At 36.4% G+C, this 16,464-nt stretch overlaps 2 protein-coding genes across 2 annotated transcripts; one reads left to right on the top strand and one right to left on the bottom strand.

The window, feature by feature from the left end:
* Positions 1-3,902: 3,902 nt before the first annotated feature.
* Positions 3,903-7,029, bottom strand: LOC18052745 (mitochondrial phosphate carrier protein 3, mitochondrial). Its single transcript, XM_006446896.2, has 6 exons — positions 6,550-7,029; positions 5,679-6,040; positions 5,538-5,581; positions 4,666-4,880; positions 4,451-4,575; positions 3,903-4,350 (listed from the first exon to the last, which is right to left on the bottom strand). Exons 1-6 carry the CDS (start codon positions 6,841-6,843, stop codon positions 4,284-4,286), a joined length of 1,107 nt encoding a protein of 368 aa, XP_006446959.1. The 5' UTR covers positions 6,844-7,029; the 3' UTR covers positions 3,903-4,283.
* Positions 7,030-14,103: 7,074 nt separating this feature from the next.
* LOC18052744 (protein NETWORKED 3A) lies at positions 14,104-15,774 on the top strand. The gene is made up of 2 exons (XM_024192028.1): positions 14,104-14,478; positions 14,836-15,774. Exons 1-2 carry the CDS (start codon positions 14,334-14,336, stop codon positions 15,651-15,653), a joined length of 963 nt encoding a protein of 320 aa, XP_024047796.1. The 5' UTR covers positions 14,104-14,333; the 3' UTR covers positions 15,654-15,774.
* The last annotated feature ends 690 nt before the right edge of the window (positions 15,775-16,464 follow it).

Below are 16,464 nucleotides of genomic sequence, written 5' to 3'. Positions count from 1 at the left end.
TAATTAATTTTTTAATAATAATAATAATTGCAATAATTAAAGTACAAAATAATAATTATGACAAAAATTAATTAAGGATTTTATAGTAATTTATTACAATTTAATTTATTCTGATTTTGATTCTAAGACAAAGTAAATACATAAATGGTAATACAATTCATTCCAATTACGATTCCTGCAGTTCAAGTAAATAAGTTATTCTGATTCCAACTTTTCATTTCGAATCTAGCTATTCCAATATGAATTCATTATGTTTTCAGCTAATTTCAATTATTGTTTAGTGAATACACTATAAAATTATAAACTATTCTATATTTAATTAGACTACTCTCTATTATTTACAATTTATTCATAAGTGTTATAAAACTTTCTGCTTACCTATACTATAAAAATTCAATTTATCTCCTCACACTCTTTTTCATTTACTATTTTTTATCAAAAGAGTTTCTATTTACAATTTTGTTAATTATTAGTTTTAATAATTATTCAAAAATTAATTAATATTAATTATTGTTAATAGATTAAATAATTATAATATTTTTTATTATTGTTATTAATAATAATAATCCATTTAAAAAGTATAATTATATTTATACTTATAATAAAATAATTACTATAATTATATTTTTTAATTAAAGGGAGGGTATTTTGGGAATTTAAAAAATAGGAGATGAATTTGATACTTTAAGGGTTTTAATAAAATAAAACAGAGTATAAGGGACTCAACAAAATTTTATAATACAGAAAGTTTCATAATACTTATGAATAAATTGTAAATGAAATAAAGTGTAAGGGGTTAAACAATATTTTACAGTAACAATTCAAAAAATACAAAAGCGACTGTAATTTATTTTTTGAATTACATGAGATTAATGATTAGATTACAACTCAAATTGAATGAGATTACAACTGATATTATTGAGATTAGTTTACATTAATTCTTATAGAAAAATTATCATTGCACCATTAATTCTTATAGAAAAATTATCATTGCACCACTTCTGTTTTGTCTTACGTTCATCCAACCACCACAAAATTCTAACATGTTCTCTGCACCACCTTTATTTTTTTTAATTTGTATCAACTAGCCACTTTTGAACTAACACTATTAAATAATTTAAATAATTTTAACCTTAAATAAATTAAAGACCATTTTATTTTATAAAAACTTTAAAAAATAAGAAAATTATAATTATAAAAATACCCATAAATTTAATAAAAATAAATCTCAAATAGAGGTGCTTGAAAATTTTTTATTAAATTTAGATTTTATAAAATTTTAATAATTACTTTATTTTTATTAAAAATTATAATTTTGCAAAATTCTAATAAAAATAAATGAATTTATTTATTAAAAATTATTATTTTACAAAATTTTATTAAAATAACTGAATTTATTTATTAAAAAAAATACCAAAATTTTAATAATTTAGGGGATTTTTATTAAATCCCAAAATTTTGTAATTATTTTTATAATTATAATTTTTATTTAGATTTTTTATATTTTTATTAAAAATAAAAATTCTAATTTTGTGATTTATTTTTTTATTAAAATTATGGGTATTTTATAACTATAATTTTTTTTATTTTTCATAACTTTTATGAGATAAAATGGTCGTTTAATTTATTTAGGGGTAAAATTATCATTTCGTTTAAATTATTTAATGGTGTCAGTGCAAAAGTGGCTAGTTGATAAAATTAAAAAAAAAAAAAAAGTGGTACATATAACATATTAGAATTTGTGGTGGTTGGATGAATATAAGACAAAACAGAAGTTGTGTAATGATAATTTCCAATTCTTATATAGCATTGCCCATATTTTACCCTCTCTAATATTCAAGGAGTGTCTACTCCACTCATATTCCGAAAGGGAGAAGACTGTCTTCACTTAATTATATACCATAATTAAGGAAGGAAATAAGCCCCTACATGCGTCGTAGGGATTCGAATCGCTGCCCTCACAGTTGTGAACTGTAACTTTGGCAAATTATTATTATTATTATTATTATAAATGACAATAATCAACTAAGGTTGGTTTAATAACTTGTAACAATCCATTCTAATTTTACGATAAAATAAACACATCAATGACAATACAATTTATTTCAATTCCGATTTCTACAGATAAAGTAAAAATTTTATTCTGATTCATATTCCCCATTTCGATTTCAGCCCATTCTGATTTTATTTCATTCCGACTGTAGTTCCGATTACTGATTAATAAATGCACCGTTAATGTGTTGACTACTCTACAATGTAACAGCTGCGCGGAACTGGTTTTCAATTTGAGATGTTAGACGGTTATTTCTTACAAAGTAAATAGACACACACACAATGTAACAGCTGCGTGGAACGCGAGAAACCATTTCCTCTTCAAAAAGAAAAAATGGATGCTTTAATTTTAGTTGCCAAAGCTGAAGGTGTAGTAGAAGCCTATAGAAAATTCAAAAGGACCGAGCAACAGCAGTTGGAAAGCTCAAACATGGAGAAGCCTAAGCAATGGAAACCCCCGCCCGAAAACTGGTGCAAAGTAAATGTGGATGCTGCAATTGACCATCAAAGTCAAAGAGCTGGGTTGGGAGTGGTGATAAGGAATGATAAAGGAGATGTGGTTGCTGCAGCCATTAAGCCCTCAAGTTTCAACGGAGATGTGCCTTTTGCAGAAGCTGAAGCAATTGAATGGGGAATGCAAGTGGCAAAAAGGGCAGGAATCACTGCAGTCATTTTGGAATCAGATTGTCAAGCAGCCATTGATTTGGCAAACAACAGAAAGGGCAGCAAAACTGAGATTTTTTGGGTGATATCAGAAATCAACGAGAGGCGAAAAGAGTTCCAGGAAGTCAGATTTCAACACACCCTTAGGTCTTGTAATGCAAATGCCCATACCTTAGCTAAGCTAGCTGTAAAAGGTTCAGAATCTGTTGAATGGCTGGGAAATATACCAGCACAAGTCATGTGTTTATTCTCTTTTCAGTAATGAAGTTTCTTTTCCTTCTCAAAAAAAAAAAAAAATAGAGACACACACACACATATATATATAAATTCTCCATTGAAAATATTATCAAGGAACTCAAATTTATTCAGTTGTGTATTCAAAAAGTTATTGGAATCAAAATTGATTGAACTATTTCTGGTGCCATAGGTTTTTTTTTTTCCCATTTTTTTGATAACTTATATTTTCCAATCGCGTAATTAATATTCATAACTTTTAATACTGATACAGATTTAGCGTTAATGCAAGTCTTAATCATGCGAACAATTATTTTTTGTGAATTTTTCTATACAAGTTAAAAAGGACGGACCAATTATTATGTACCTAGGTGTAGGGAAAATGACAGCCACAAATCTTCATTAATATACAGTAATGCCATAACAGATAAAAATGGAAATTCAAATATTCCCATAGTATCATAAAGATGCGGTGGTCGGGATTTTTTAAAGAAAATTAAACAATAGAAACGAATATCAAATGAGGCAAATCCCCAATGTAATTATTCTTTTTTTAAATAACAGTGCACGAACAATTTTACAAAGTAATTTTTAGTTAATTTTATTACTTTTTTTACTTCCCATTGTTTTTATCACAAATCTCATATTCTCATAAACTGATAGTTTAGGCGTTAAATAAACACTCAGCAACTGCTAGTTCGTAATTAGTCTGCGCATTTCCTGCACTATGACCTAAATCCCCAATCCTGAGTTATTCCGTTTTACGGGCAACTCCTCAGAAAATGCCCAACATTTTAATTTGCAAAGGTCGAGACTCTAGAGTGAGAAGTCACCTCTCGCAGTCATTGACCAAATTTTTAGAGGCATCAAACAGTTTATCACGTGGAAGCAAATTTTGATGACAATTATCTCTCAAGAAAATATTTCCCAAAAAATGTCAGGAAAGAAAAGTTTCAAAGGTACTCGCAACAAAAAAAACAGCAGTAATGATGATCTAATAATCGTACACTCCACGCATTTGCGAAGAGAAATTAGGTACTCTCCCCTTGCACATTATTTTGTCACCTATTCATGGGGAGGATTGCGAGCTGGATATCAGAGTGAAATTTCATGTATAATCTAACTACAAAAGTTTTCTGATATTTGGATGAAAACAAAACCATCCTCAGCAAAAGCAAATCTTAAGCTCGAACAAATAGTTCTCAATTATAAAGAATACTCTGACTTGAGACACTCAAGCGCCTTCAATTTTGTCACCTATGTTTATTAATCCCTATCAAGAAGTTCTCCTGGAATCCACAAAACCCAAAATAAAACAATTCTATTTGGTTGACCTACACCTTTGCAAGCTCAGCAGCAGCAGGGGCAGGAGCAACAGGAGCAACACCACCAGTGGTTGGCCTGAATATTCATATCAAATCATATAATCAGTCTATCTCAATAGCACAGGGATACCAAATTAATACAAAGTGAAAATTAATAATAAAAGGAAAGAACTTACAGTCCCACAAAAACTTTGAATGCATCATAGATTCCCCATTGAGCTCCAGTGAGTGTTCCAATCATGACAATACGGAGAGGAAGCCCACGGGTAAACAGACCCCACAAACCTAGCTTCTTCACAGCCTACAAAACCAGAAAATGGGTTTAAAACAAAGAATAGCCTTAGTGCAACAGTTTAGCTTTTATAATATCAAGTCAAGGTATAGCACTCACATCACCAACAGTTGCTCCTTTGGCATTGTTAAGGAAAGAGACAAGATTGTCAGCAGGATGCGACACAATAGCACAGAAAACACCAGCCACATAACCACCAGCAAAACTAATTCCAAGCTGCAGAGGTTTGCTGCACTGGTCCTTTGGTGTGGGAACTGCATGCTTGTAGATCATCTCAACAATGGTTTCAAAAGAAGCAAACTTCATCATAGTATCTGCAAGGAAAGGCATCTTTCTCTGTTAAAAACACTTTGCCCTCAGTAGCAACTATGGTGCAGGGTTTAGGAAAGCCCATATATTGAGAAAACAGTTAAATTCATGCCGATCAAGGTGAAAAGTAGCATCAATGTGAATTCTAAACTGAATGATGCAAAAAAGAATGGAAGAACAGTAGAAGGCTTTTCAACTATGGGAAGCAAATAAGGAAGCAAGAATATCAAACATCGGGTAAAATCCAAGACAGCAAAAGAAATAACTCAAAGGTAAGAGATCCTGAAATTAGAGAGAATGAACATGAACCAATGACCTCAGGTTGTGAAAAACAGTTAAATGCAGAAAGAAACACAAGTAGCATAATATGCATGTCAAAGCAAAGTGATTGTGGTAGTCCTTGTTCTCTGAAAACTCAACAAATAACTACGCCAATGATTCAAGCAATACTTACCGTGCTTAAAACGTTAAATTATGTCTTCAAAAGCACGAAAGTTAAATCAAGAAAAATGCAGTCACTCCATCAAAAAAAGTGTAAAAAACAGCAAGAACATGCAATGAAGAAGCAATCAAATTCCATACATCTAGGCATAAGGAAAAGCCATCAAAGAATAACTATATGACAAGAGCAATAATTTAGCAAAGTAAAACCACCAACTTACATGGAATCTGACGCCCCCAAAGAGGAACAATACCCTTGTACAAACTGCAATAATTCAAGAGAATAAGTTAGAGACAACATCTTCCTGCACACAATAACGTGTATTGCCAGGAAAACAAAGGAAAAGTATTAAATAACATACCCAAGAGCGCCCTCAGATTTAACAAACTTGGGAAGTCCATCACCCAAACCTCTGGCAAAACCAGGCTGAGTCTGAACACGGACCTTCACGGCCTCAAAGGGGCAAAGAGCAACATCAGCAATGAACTCAGCAGAAGCAGAGCCAGCAAGGTAGATTAAAGTCTTGTACTTAGCAGCATACTCTGGACCAGCAATGTCAGAGTAGTACTTCTTGAAGAACTCGTAGAATCCAAACTTGCAAGCACCTTGGGCGCTGTAACCAAGCAAGGTAGGTACCCATCCCCTGAAGAAGCCCCTGATTCCCTGTTCCTTGAGCAAAACTCCAAAACCAGATGATATGCTTTTGTACTTAACAGGATCAATCTGAAATAAACAACAATCTCAATGTTAGTTTATATCCTCCTGCACATTATAATTAATAGGACACATAATTGTCCAGAGACATAATATGCAATAACCAGAAAACCAAGAAATGAACACTGTTACATCAAACAGGAGCATAGGTACATGAGCTATGGCGTTAGATGTTTGTTCATTTCTTGGTTATACTAAGAAGCAAAGTATCAACTATGCAGAGGATTTTACAAAGCAGAAAAGAAACACTTTTACTATTAACATAATAAATATTTCAAAAAAAAAAAAAGAAGCAAAAAGTTGTAGATCCAACCATAAAAAAATGATCATGATTGTAAAAGAAAATTGAAAAAAAAAAATCGCCGATCCAATCTAAGGAGAAGTTTAGCAAACAAATCTATATAACACGTAAATACTGCAATTTACACAGATCTAATCTCAGACCAACTCTAAACACTAAAACGATCAAAATAAGGTCAAAACGACGTCAAAAGAGACAGATCTGTAATTGAAAGGACCTGCATATTGCACTTGACGAGGTCAAGAGGAGTGACGGCCGTGTGAGTGAGACCGCAGCTGAGGATCCCGCCGACGGTACAAGCGGCGTAGAATGCAGGGGAGTACATCTCTATCTTCCCTGGCTCGCTCGGTGCCGCAACAACGAAGCTCCTCCTCGCCGTGGATGGAGTAGCCGGCGACGTGGCGGCTGCTGCCGCTCCATTGAAAGCCGCCGTGGACGGGAAGGATGTTTGGGAGGAGTAGAGGTAGCTTGGTATCAGAGAGTTTTTCCTATAAGATTCTGTGAGGGCCATTTCGGAATTTTTGAAATTTGATTTTGAGAGTAAAAAGCTTGATTGAATTATAGAGAAAAAGAGCGAGACAGAGAGAATTCTTCTAATTTTCTCTTTCTCTTCTCCTCCTCCTGTCTCTCGCTGCCAATTTGTTAGAACCCGGGCAAAGCAATTCCGCTTTTATTGGACTGAATGAAAAACCCTCGCGTCATTTATAGGGATCCGCCACATATTCATTTGCCCCTGTGTTTTCAGTTTAATCACGATCTCGCCACCACCAATCCTTCAACTGTGGCTGGTCCTGCCTGTGTACAATTACCGAATTACCCTCCGAGTTGGTGTGCAGGACTTGATGTTGATTTATTTGATTTGGTCAATTCCGTCAACGTGCTTTAATTGTAAGCGCTTCTTACTTTTTCTTTCGAAATCGAATCAAACTACAAGTTCTCAATGGAAAATAATAATAATAATAATAAAAGTCAAACTGCAAGTTTATTCAAATAGAGACACGTAATCACGTAATGTTTGATTGACTGTGTTTTCTAATGTTACAATTAAAAGTTTTAAATACATATATTATGTTTGTATAGTAAATTTCAATATTAGGATTTGATTGTAAATATAATTCGGAACATACTTTTTGGAACATAACTCTAAAATTAGCACTAATAAAAATGAATTCTAATCCCGTTTGTTTGTCTGCGTGTCCCGTTTGATTTGAACATTACATTTTGTGTATATTAAACCTTCAGTCACAAATTTTACTATACAAAATGCATATATAAATGAAATTATGAATCATGTGTTTCAGGTAAAGGAGAGAGAATATTTAACATGAAGGGCAATTTTACCGAAGAATCATTTTGAACAACCGATAGCCATGTGAGCACATTGCTGATGCCATGAATCTGGGTTGGAGGTTTTTACCGCTTACTTTGTAAGACAGGGCGGCCCAGCTAAGCACATTCGTCATGGTTGATTGGCATATTCGTCGACATATTTTGGGAACATCAACACGGTTATGCTGTTTCTCCTTTTTCAACTTGCACAACTTGCTAAATTACTGTTTTGATTATTTTTTAGGGTTAATTTTAGATTACTCCATCATAAATTTAATATTTTTCAATTACTTCTCTTATTTTTAAAAATTTTAAATTATTTTATTTTTGTTCTAAATATAAGAAAAAGTGTGATACGACCTCCAATGAATATTTGTCAGTATCACGAGTTTTCCACCTTTCGAGCAGGTGTGAGCTCCACAAGAACAGAGAGAAAATAATAGAGATAAGAAAGAAAGAAACTTTTGTGTATTATATTCTTGCTTTTGCTCACGCCTTTCCACTTTACATATATCCTTTTCATTCTACCACTTTTTGTGTAACTAACCAATTGCAATAATAAAACAAAGATAATAAAAATCACAGCTGTCCTCATGGAATAATTCTCCCGAATATTCCCCTAGGTGATATAGTCCTTGAGATATTCTGGAGTTTTGCGAGCACGAGCTGGCCGTTGCAATGTTTGCTCCACTCCCTGCATTTCAACTACAGGGCCATCTTCCAGCTCTCTTACTTTAATGGGCCAGGATGTATCACTCCCCTCCCCTTGAGAATGAACCTTGTTCGCAAGGTTAAACTCTGGGTACAGTCTGCAGAACTCAGCAAAGTCTTCCCAAGTTGAATTCTCAGGAGCACAGCCAGACCACTGAACCAAAATTTGATAATGCTTTTGTCCTTGTTTTAATATGAATCGGTCAGCAAGTATAGCTATAGGAGTAGAGACAGGCTTGTTGTCAATGGTATCAGGAGGCAAAGAGGAAACATAAACAGCCGAGTTTCCCACATAAGGTTTGAGTGCTGAGATGTGAAATACCGGGTGAACTTTGCATCCTTCAGGCAATTGCAGCTTATAAGCAACAGCTCCGATTCGTTCTGATACTCGGAAAGGGCCATAATATCGTTTAGCCAACTTTTGAGAAGCACGCTTAGCCATTGAAATTTGTCGATGAGGTTGAAGGCGGACCAAAACAAGATCATCAATCTGTAACTGGAGTTCTCGTCGATGGGCATTGGCTTTTTGTTCCATACGATGCTGAGCTTGAAGTAAATTAGTTTTTAAAGTTCTCAACAATTCATCTCGCTCTAACAACATATCTTCTAAGGCTTGAACCGAAGTAGAACCTTTTGTATATCCAGGAATTGTGGGGGGTAATCTCCCATAGAGTGCTTGAAAAGGTGTCATCTTCAACCCACTGTGATAGCTGGTGTTGTAACAAAATTCAGCCCAACCTAACAAGCTTGACCATGACTGCGGTTTGTCCTGAGTAAAGGCTCTTAAGTACTGTTCGAGGCCACGATTCACTACCTCTGTTTGGCCGTCAGTTTGAGGGTGATAAGCAGTACTGTGCCGCAATGTAGTGCCACTTAACTCAAATAGTTTCTGCCAAAAATTACTCATGAATATAGGATCTCGATCTGATATTATTGAGCTTGGAAACCCATGTAACTTGACTACCAAATCAGCAAAAAGAGTGGCTGTTTTGCTGGCTGTGAACTGAGATGGCAGTGCACCAAAGTGGGCTGATTTCGTTAAGCGATCCACTACCACCAAGATTACCTCGAAGCCTTTAGAAGTTGGCAAGCCTGTAATAAAATCCATAGTCAAAGCATCCCAAACAAGTGAAGGAACGGGTAAAGGTTGAAGTAATCCAGCAGGTGCTTGAGTAGAATTTTTAATTTGCTGACATGTAAGACAGGCATCAATGTAGTTCTCAACATCAAAGCGCATTTTCGGCCAAAAAAAAGTAGAAGAAAGCCGAACTAGGGTGCGTTTCACGCCGGCATGCCCTGCCATGGGGGAGTCATGGAATTCCTTAAGAAGCGTGCTCTTTAATTTGGAGTGAGGACTGACGTAGTATCGATGGTTGTAAAGTAATAGTCCCTCACGAACCGAGAAGGCTGAAGAAAGTTCTCCCGTGGCAAACTTGTGATGAAGTAACAACATATCAGGCAAGGACGAATTGTCCTCATGCAAAGTGGTTAGGATATCCACGGTTGGCTTGGAGATTATAGAGAACAACTCAGCTTGAGAATTTATGGAGTCGGAAAATTGATCCGCATGTACTCGAGATAAGGCATCAGCAACCTTATTGGAACTTCCCGGCTTATACTCAATTCGAAAATGAAAACCCAACAATTTCCTGACATAAGCCTGTTGTTCAGGAGTTTGAATTACCTGGTGAAACAACTCTTTAATGCTTTTATGATCGGTTCGAATGATGAAAAAGCGACCGAGTAAGTATTGGCGCCATTTTTGTACAGCAGCAACAATCGCGTGCAGTTCTTTGATATAAGTCGAGGCAACCCGCAATCGTGGACCCAACTTTTGACTAAAATAAGAAATGGGATGACCTTGTTGCATCAATACTGCTCCAATTCCAATATTAGAAGCATCCGTCTCTATAACAAATTCAAGCTCAAAATCGGGTAAATGCAATACCGGGGCAGCCACCATTGCATTTTTTAAAGTCATATAGGCATCCGAAGCTGCTGGAGACCAATGGAATGCCTCTTTACACAACAAATCTGTCAATGGGGCCGCAATTGAAGCATAACCTCGGATAAATCGGCGATAATAGCCTGTGAGCCCGAGAAAGCCTCGTAGTTGCTTAACAGTCTGCGGCAATGGCCATTCCACCATGGCTGCAATTTTTTTAGGGTCTGCCTATACTCCTCCAGCAGTCACTATGTGGCCCAAATAGTCAATAGCTTCTTGGCAAAATAGACACTTCGACAACTTGACATAAAACTGATGTTCTTGCAAACGAAACAAAACCTGTTCCAAGTGATTGACATGAGCAGTCAATGAAGAACTATAAACCAAAATGTCATCGAAAAAAACAATAACAAATTTGCGTAAGTAAGATGCAAATAGTTGATTCATAGTTGCTTGAAATGTCGAGGGGGCATTAGTTAAACCGAATGGCATGACCAGAAATTCGTAATGCCCCTCATGAGTACGAAATGCTGTTTTATAAGTATCTCGCTTATGAACTCGGATCTGGTGGTAACCAGCTCTCAAATCCAGCTTGCTGAAAATCCGTGCTCCTCCTAGCTCATCAAATAATTCATCAATTGTGGGAATAGGAAATTTATCCGGCACTGTGACTGCATTCAAGGCTCGGTAATCAACACAAAACCTGTATGTGCCATCCTTTTTCTTGACCAACAAAACAGGAGAGGAGAAAGGGCTGTGGCTTGGCTTTATTATCCCCTGTTCTAACATTTCCTTGACTAGTTTTTCCATTTCTGCTTTTTGAAAATGAGGATATCTATAGGGCCTCACATTCACTGGCTTTGAAGTAGGTAGGAGGTGAATTTTATGGTCAATGAGTCTATGAGGAGGTAGACCCGTAGGTGGGGAAAATAAGGTGTTATATTGTTGAAGGAGAATGGTGATTTGTTCGGGTAATTGGGTGGGAAGGTGAGGTTCCGAGAGTGAGAAATTTGTATCGGAAGCAAGTGTGTCATTAATAATGGGATGCAGCTCAAATAATGAATGGACGGCATCTGTAGATAACAAGGCATGAAATTGATGGAAGGAGATCATATTAGGGGTTTGGATGGGGTCACCTCGTAAAATGATTGGATTGCCCTCCCAACAAAATTCCATAGTCATTGCATGGTAGTCTGTAGATATTTTACCAAGATGTTGAAGCCACTGGATTCCCAGGACAACATCGGGACCTTCAATTGGCAATATATAGAAATCCAACTTGAAAGTGTGACCCTGTATCACTAGTGGCACTTGAAGACATTGAAAACGGCAAATTAAGAAGTCGCCATTACCAATATAAACCCGAAAAGCAGAGATGGATTGAATTTGCAGGCCAAGTCGTTCTGCCCATTGTGGTTTGATGAAGTTGTGTGTACTGCCACTATCTATTAAAACATGTAAGTGTTGGCGGCCAATTTCGCCTAGTACCCTCAAAGAACGTGGGTTAGATTGCCCAGCTAGTGCATTTAAGCTGGATATATCAGCTGTCACAACTTCCTCTGTTTGTTCAAGCAAGGGAGACTCCTCCGATGGTTCACTGTCATCATCATCTGTGCCTAACAACAAGAGAAATTTACTACGGCAATGATGGTTTGCACTATATTTCTGGTCGCAATTGTAACACAACCCCTTGTCTCTTTTTTCTTTCATTCCATCGGGGAGAGACGACGGATGGGGAGGGCTGGAGTGGGTAAAAGTGGCGGTGGTGGTATTGGTTTTGGGGTAGGTAAAAGTGGCGGTTGGGATGATGGTTTTTGAGTAGCAAAACTGGCATGTGGATAAGTGGAAGGAAATTTGTTGTGGACATGGTGAGTGAGAGCAGGGGTGGTTTGTTGTGGTGGAGGAGTAACAGTGTTCCATTTTGTCCACGAACGGCCTGAAATTTTTGATTCCTCAGATTTAGCTTCATATGCTCGTGCTAGAGCAAAGGCTTCCATGAGGGACGTGGGTCTGCCAAACAACAACTCTCGCCGAATGTCAGGTTTTAAGCCAGTGATAAAGAAACTAATCAGTAACGGCTCGGAAATGCCCGTGACTTTATTCATCAACTCTTCAAAGGCAGATTGAAACTCTGCGACTGTAGATGTTTGTGTGAGCTTGGACAAATTGCCCTGATGATCTTCATACATAGAAGCACCAAAACGTTGTTTGAGATTGATTAAAAAACTTTGCCAAGTGCTCAATAGATTGTTGGCTTTCATCCACTGAAACCATGCAGCAGCTTTTCCTTCCATGTGAAAAGAAACAATACGTAACCGTAGATGATCCGGAGTGCCATGAAAATCAAAAAATTCATTGATTCGAAAATCCCATCCATTTGGATCAGTACCATCAAACTTTGGAACCTCCATTTTCATGGAGCGTAACAGAGGTGAATTATCCGTACTACTAACAAGAGCAGTGGACTGTGTTGGGAAAGCCGTCGACGATGTCGGAACCGTAGTCGAAGATGACGGTGTGGACGCCGGAGGACGGGATGAACCTCCTGAGACTCCGATAGAACTACTGATATGAGATCGTAGCTCCTCAAAACGAGAATCAACCGTGGACATATATTTTTGGAGGTTTTGATGAACAGCCAGTGTGTGGCTTTCAAGAAGTGTTTGCATCTTAGAAATAATCTCAGGATCCGTTGTGGCCTCTTGGTTGGTCATGTTTGCAGAGAAATAGGGAGTAGACGACAGAGAATGACAAGGAACAGAAAAAAGGCAATGAAAGCACCAGTTGGTACGACCTCCAATGAATATTTGTCAGTATCACGAGTTTTCCACCTTTCGAGCATGTGTGAGCTCCACAAGAACAGAGAGAAAATAATAGAGATAAGAAAGAAAGAAACTTTTGTGTATTATATTCTTGCTTTTGCTCACGCCTTTCCACTTTACATATATCCTTTTCATTCTACCACTTTTTGTGTAACTAACCAATTGCAATAATAAAACAAAGATAATAAAAATCACAGCTGTCCTCATGGAATAATTCTCCCGAATATTCCCCTAGGTGATATAGTCCTTGAGATATTCTGGAGTTTTGCGAGCACGAGCTGACCGTTGCAATGTTTGCTCCACTCCCTGCATTTCAACTACAGGGCCATCTTCCAGCTCTCTTACTTTAATGGGCCAGGATGTATCAAAGTGGGTGTGAAATTGAATTTTTTTTTTCTGTTTTCCTAAAAGTTCTTAAGAATGAGGCCCTTATTACAATGATTTTGATTTTCGAAATTATTAAATATAATTCCCATATTTGTTACTGAAGCTACAAAATCAGTTGCATGAGAATTTCGGTCAACTGCTCGCTAATCTCAATCAATTGTTATCTTCGTTTCTTTTTCCTTTTTCATGGAATCAATTGTTATCTTCAATCCTTCAATCTTTCATGACTTTTCCGGTCTATGCAGATCCAGTCTATCATTCAATTCATGATTGTTCATGTCACTATCTTTATTAGAATCTTCTAAACCAAATAAAGATGATAATTTCAGATTATATTAATCTGTTTAATGAAAGCATATTATATGTTACAAAAAAAAAAAAAGCATATTTATAATATTTTTATATAGGGCTGAGCCCAACACAACCACATTCTTGATCCAAATATAACTCAAAAGAAAAGGCAGGTCAATGATAACGGCTCGGATAGGATACCATTGGACTTTGACTTGAAAACGTAAAAATGAAAATATTTGCGCATGCTGCATCTGGATTTATAAAATTACAAGTCCTACGTTCTTCTAGAAAAAATTTGCAATTAATAATAATACATCATTAGAAAATTAAGGCAAATGAGCAGCAGCAAATCAAGCACTGCATAACCGAAAAATCAAAACAATAAATACACAATCCATTTGAGTTTGAGAAGGTACATCCTTTTATAAGAAATGGGAATCGTGAACATCTCTTCCCCAATTAAGGCATTCAATATTCTTAACGTGTTGATTTGGTCTAGGCCTTGATTACATTATGAAGGCCAAGAGATTCTTCTCATTTTCCGTTCGTGAAGAGACCACCGGCTCAATGGACAACATCTCGTCTTCTTCTTGCTCATGGAGTCCAGATAAACTTGACAGCCCTCTCCAGTCTCTATGGCTTCGGACAACTCTCTCAGGTCAGTTTTCTTTCTCTTTCTGTTGTACGCATGCATATCATGATACGATCACAATTAATAATATGCAATTAAATGAAGATAATGGATGATAGAAATTAAAAGTCCATAAATTCAAAGGCAATGTATTGGAGTATTAGTTTAATTTACTTAAGAAAACATCAAGTTTATATATATATATATATATATATATATAAACATTTTCCCAGGTGAGAAGAGAGAGTTGATAAAACAGATACAGGGACCATGTATATGCTAGCATTGAGGTCTTAGGTTCAGTGGAGAGGGTTCTTTAATGAAGTATGCTGGACTTTTGAATCTTGATTATGCTTTTGTATGTATTTTTCATATATTTTACAGAGTCAGAAAAGAAGATGAAGGCCATGATGACCCTTTTGGAAGAAGGGGAAGTCATGTCAGTTGAAACAGATGATATCTGTAACAGAAGGAAACCAGAGCTCATAAAAATGCTAGAAGATTTCAACAGATCTTACCGTGCTCTAGCAGAACAATGTGACAAGCTGAGGTCCAAATCACATCATTTGCTTCATTCAGGATCTTCTTCTACATCCTCTTCCTCCAGAAAAATGGGGCACCCAAGCAACAACCAAAAAAGAACTGTAGGAGGCTTTGATGACCCTAAATTCGAGGCATCTGATACTCAGTCTGAATCTGCTGTTGAAGTTCCTGATGTTGAATGTAATAGTGCTAATTCTCACTTTGAATACCTGAACAGACTAGCAGATGAATTGATGTCAAGTGAACCATGCAAGATGACTATGAATAAAGAAACTGAAATCCTAGATGACAAAAAGGAAATAGAAATCACAGAATTTCCCAACAAAGAAGAGATGAAGATGAATGGCTCTGAAGGCCAGGCTACAATTGGAGAGTTTGAAACAGGTGGTCCTGGGCGGAAGAATACATGGCATGAGCTAAAATTTCAACTTACAAAACTAATGGAGAAGAGTCTGCGGCAGCAAGCCGAGCTGTTAAAGAGGAATGATGAAAAGAGAAAAATCATCGATAAACTCAGGGCACACATAGAATGCTTAAGAAATCAGAACAGAGCCCTCCAGAGTGATCTCAGATTCTCGAAAGTTGAAGTGAAAAGCAATCAGACTTCACGATTAAGTGGACTAAGCTTCAATAAGTTCTTCAAAGTTGGTTGTTCATGATTCGTTCAAATTTTGGTGAACAAAGCACAGTGTCAATTCATTATCCACTTTACAGAATTGGACATGGGCTTATGCAATTTCGAAGGATCCGTTCTAAACAAATTCTTCGAAGGTTGGTCAACATGATAATCTATATCAACTATCAATTGAGACAATATCTTTCCTTACTCCTTTATAACAACGTACATTGCAGTCAATGATAATCATATATTGCAATAACGCAGGCGCTCATGCAAATTTCACTTTGGGCTCACAGTTCCCAGTTTACTGTATACACTTGACAGATTGCTTGCTTCTCTCATTGCCCCTGATGTCTACACTTTATCATATAGTAAGAACTGCATCATAAGTACCATTTAGCCTCAGCTTAAACTCAAAAAGTTATACAATAGCTGAACCCTTTTGTACATATTCGCGCTTCACAGTGAATTCAGTATGGATTTCTTGAAAAACAATACCTTCTTTCAGAGCTGTGATTTACTACAATTTTACGCTTAACATTTACATAAAGTTCACTTCAATCATAGAAATGTCACCAATAATCTCCACATGAGCACAGACCATCCTTGAAATAATGAAATCTCTTAGAATCTCTAACCACAATTTCACGATCAACAACCTTCGAGATCAATCTGATTACCGTATGACAGTCACCACATACCCTCAGATTCTTAATGATCCGAATTGTACTTCCAGGAACCGAGTTCATAATTGCGAAAGCAACAGCCAGCTTTTCACTATGTATTCGCAACGTCATTTCCTTCTCTTCCTGATCGACATCATGAATTACTGATGTCATATCGGTTACTTC

Source organism: Citrus clementina, unplaced genomic scaffold (genome assembly GCF_000493195.1).
Source record: "Citrus clementina cultivar Clemenules unplaced genomic scaffold, Citrus_clementina_v1.0 scaffold_2, whole genome shotgun sequence".
Lineage (NCBI taxonomy): Eukaryota > Viridiplantae > Streptophyta > Magnoliopsida > Sapindales > Rutaceae > Citrus > Citrus x clementina.
Note: the sequence above shows the minus strand (reverse complement) of the source record. Positions and strands in the feature narration are given on the sequence as shown.

Excerpts from the sequence above, each read along its gene's own strand:
- LOC18052745 (XM_006446896.2), bottom strand. The coding sequence starts at position 6,843 with ATGGCCCTCACAGAATCTTATAGGAAAAACTCTCTGATACCAAGCTAC. Across the intron at positions 6,041-6,549 it reads TCGTCAAGTGCAATATGCAG|ATTGATCCTGTTAAGTACAA; the intron begins GTCCTTTCAATT and ends TGTTTATTTCAG. Across the intron at positions 4,351-4,450 it reads TTCAAAGTTTTTGTGGGACT|GCCAACCACTGGTGGTGTTG; the intron begins GTAAGTTCTTTC and ends ATGAATATTCAG.
- LOC18052744 (XM_024192028.1), top strand. The coding sequence starts at position 14,334 with ATGAAGGCCAAGAGATTCTTCTCATTTTCCGTTCGTGAAGAGACCACC. Across the intron at positions 14,479-14,835 it reads GCTTCGGACAACTCTCTCAG|AGTCAGAAAAGAAGATGAAG; the intron begins GTCAGTTTTCTT and ends TATATTTTACAG.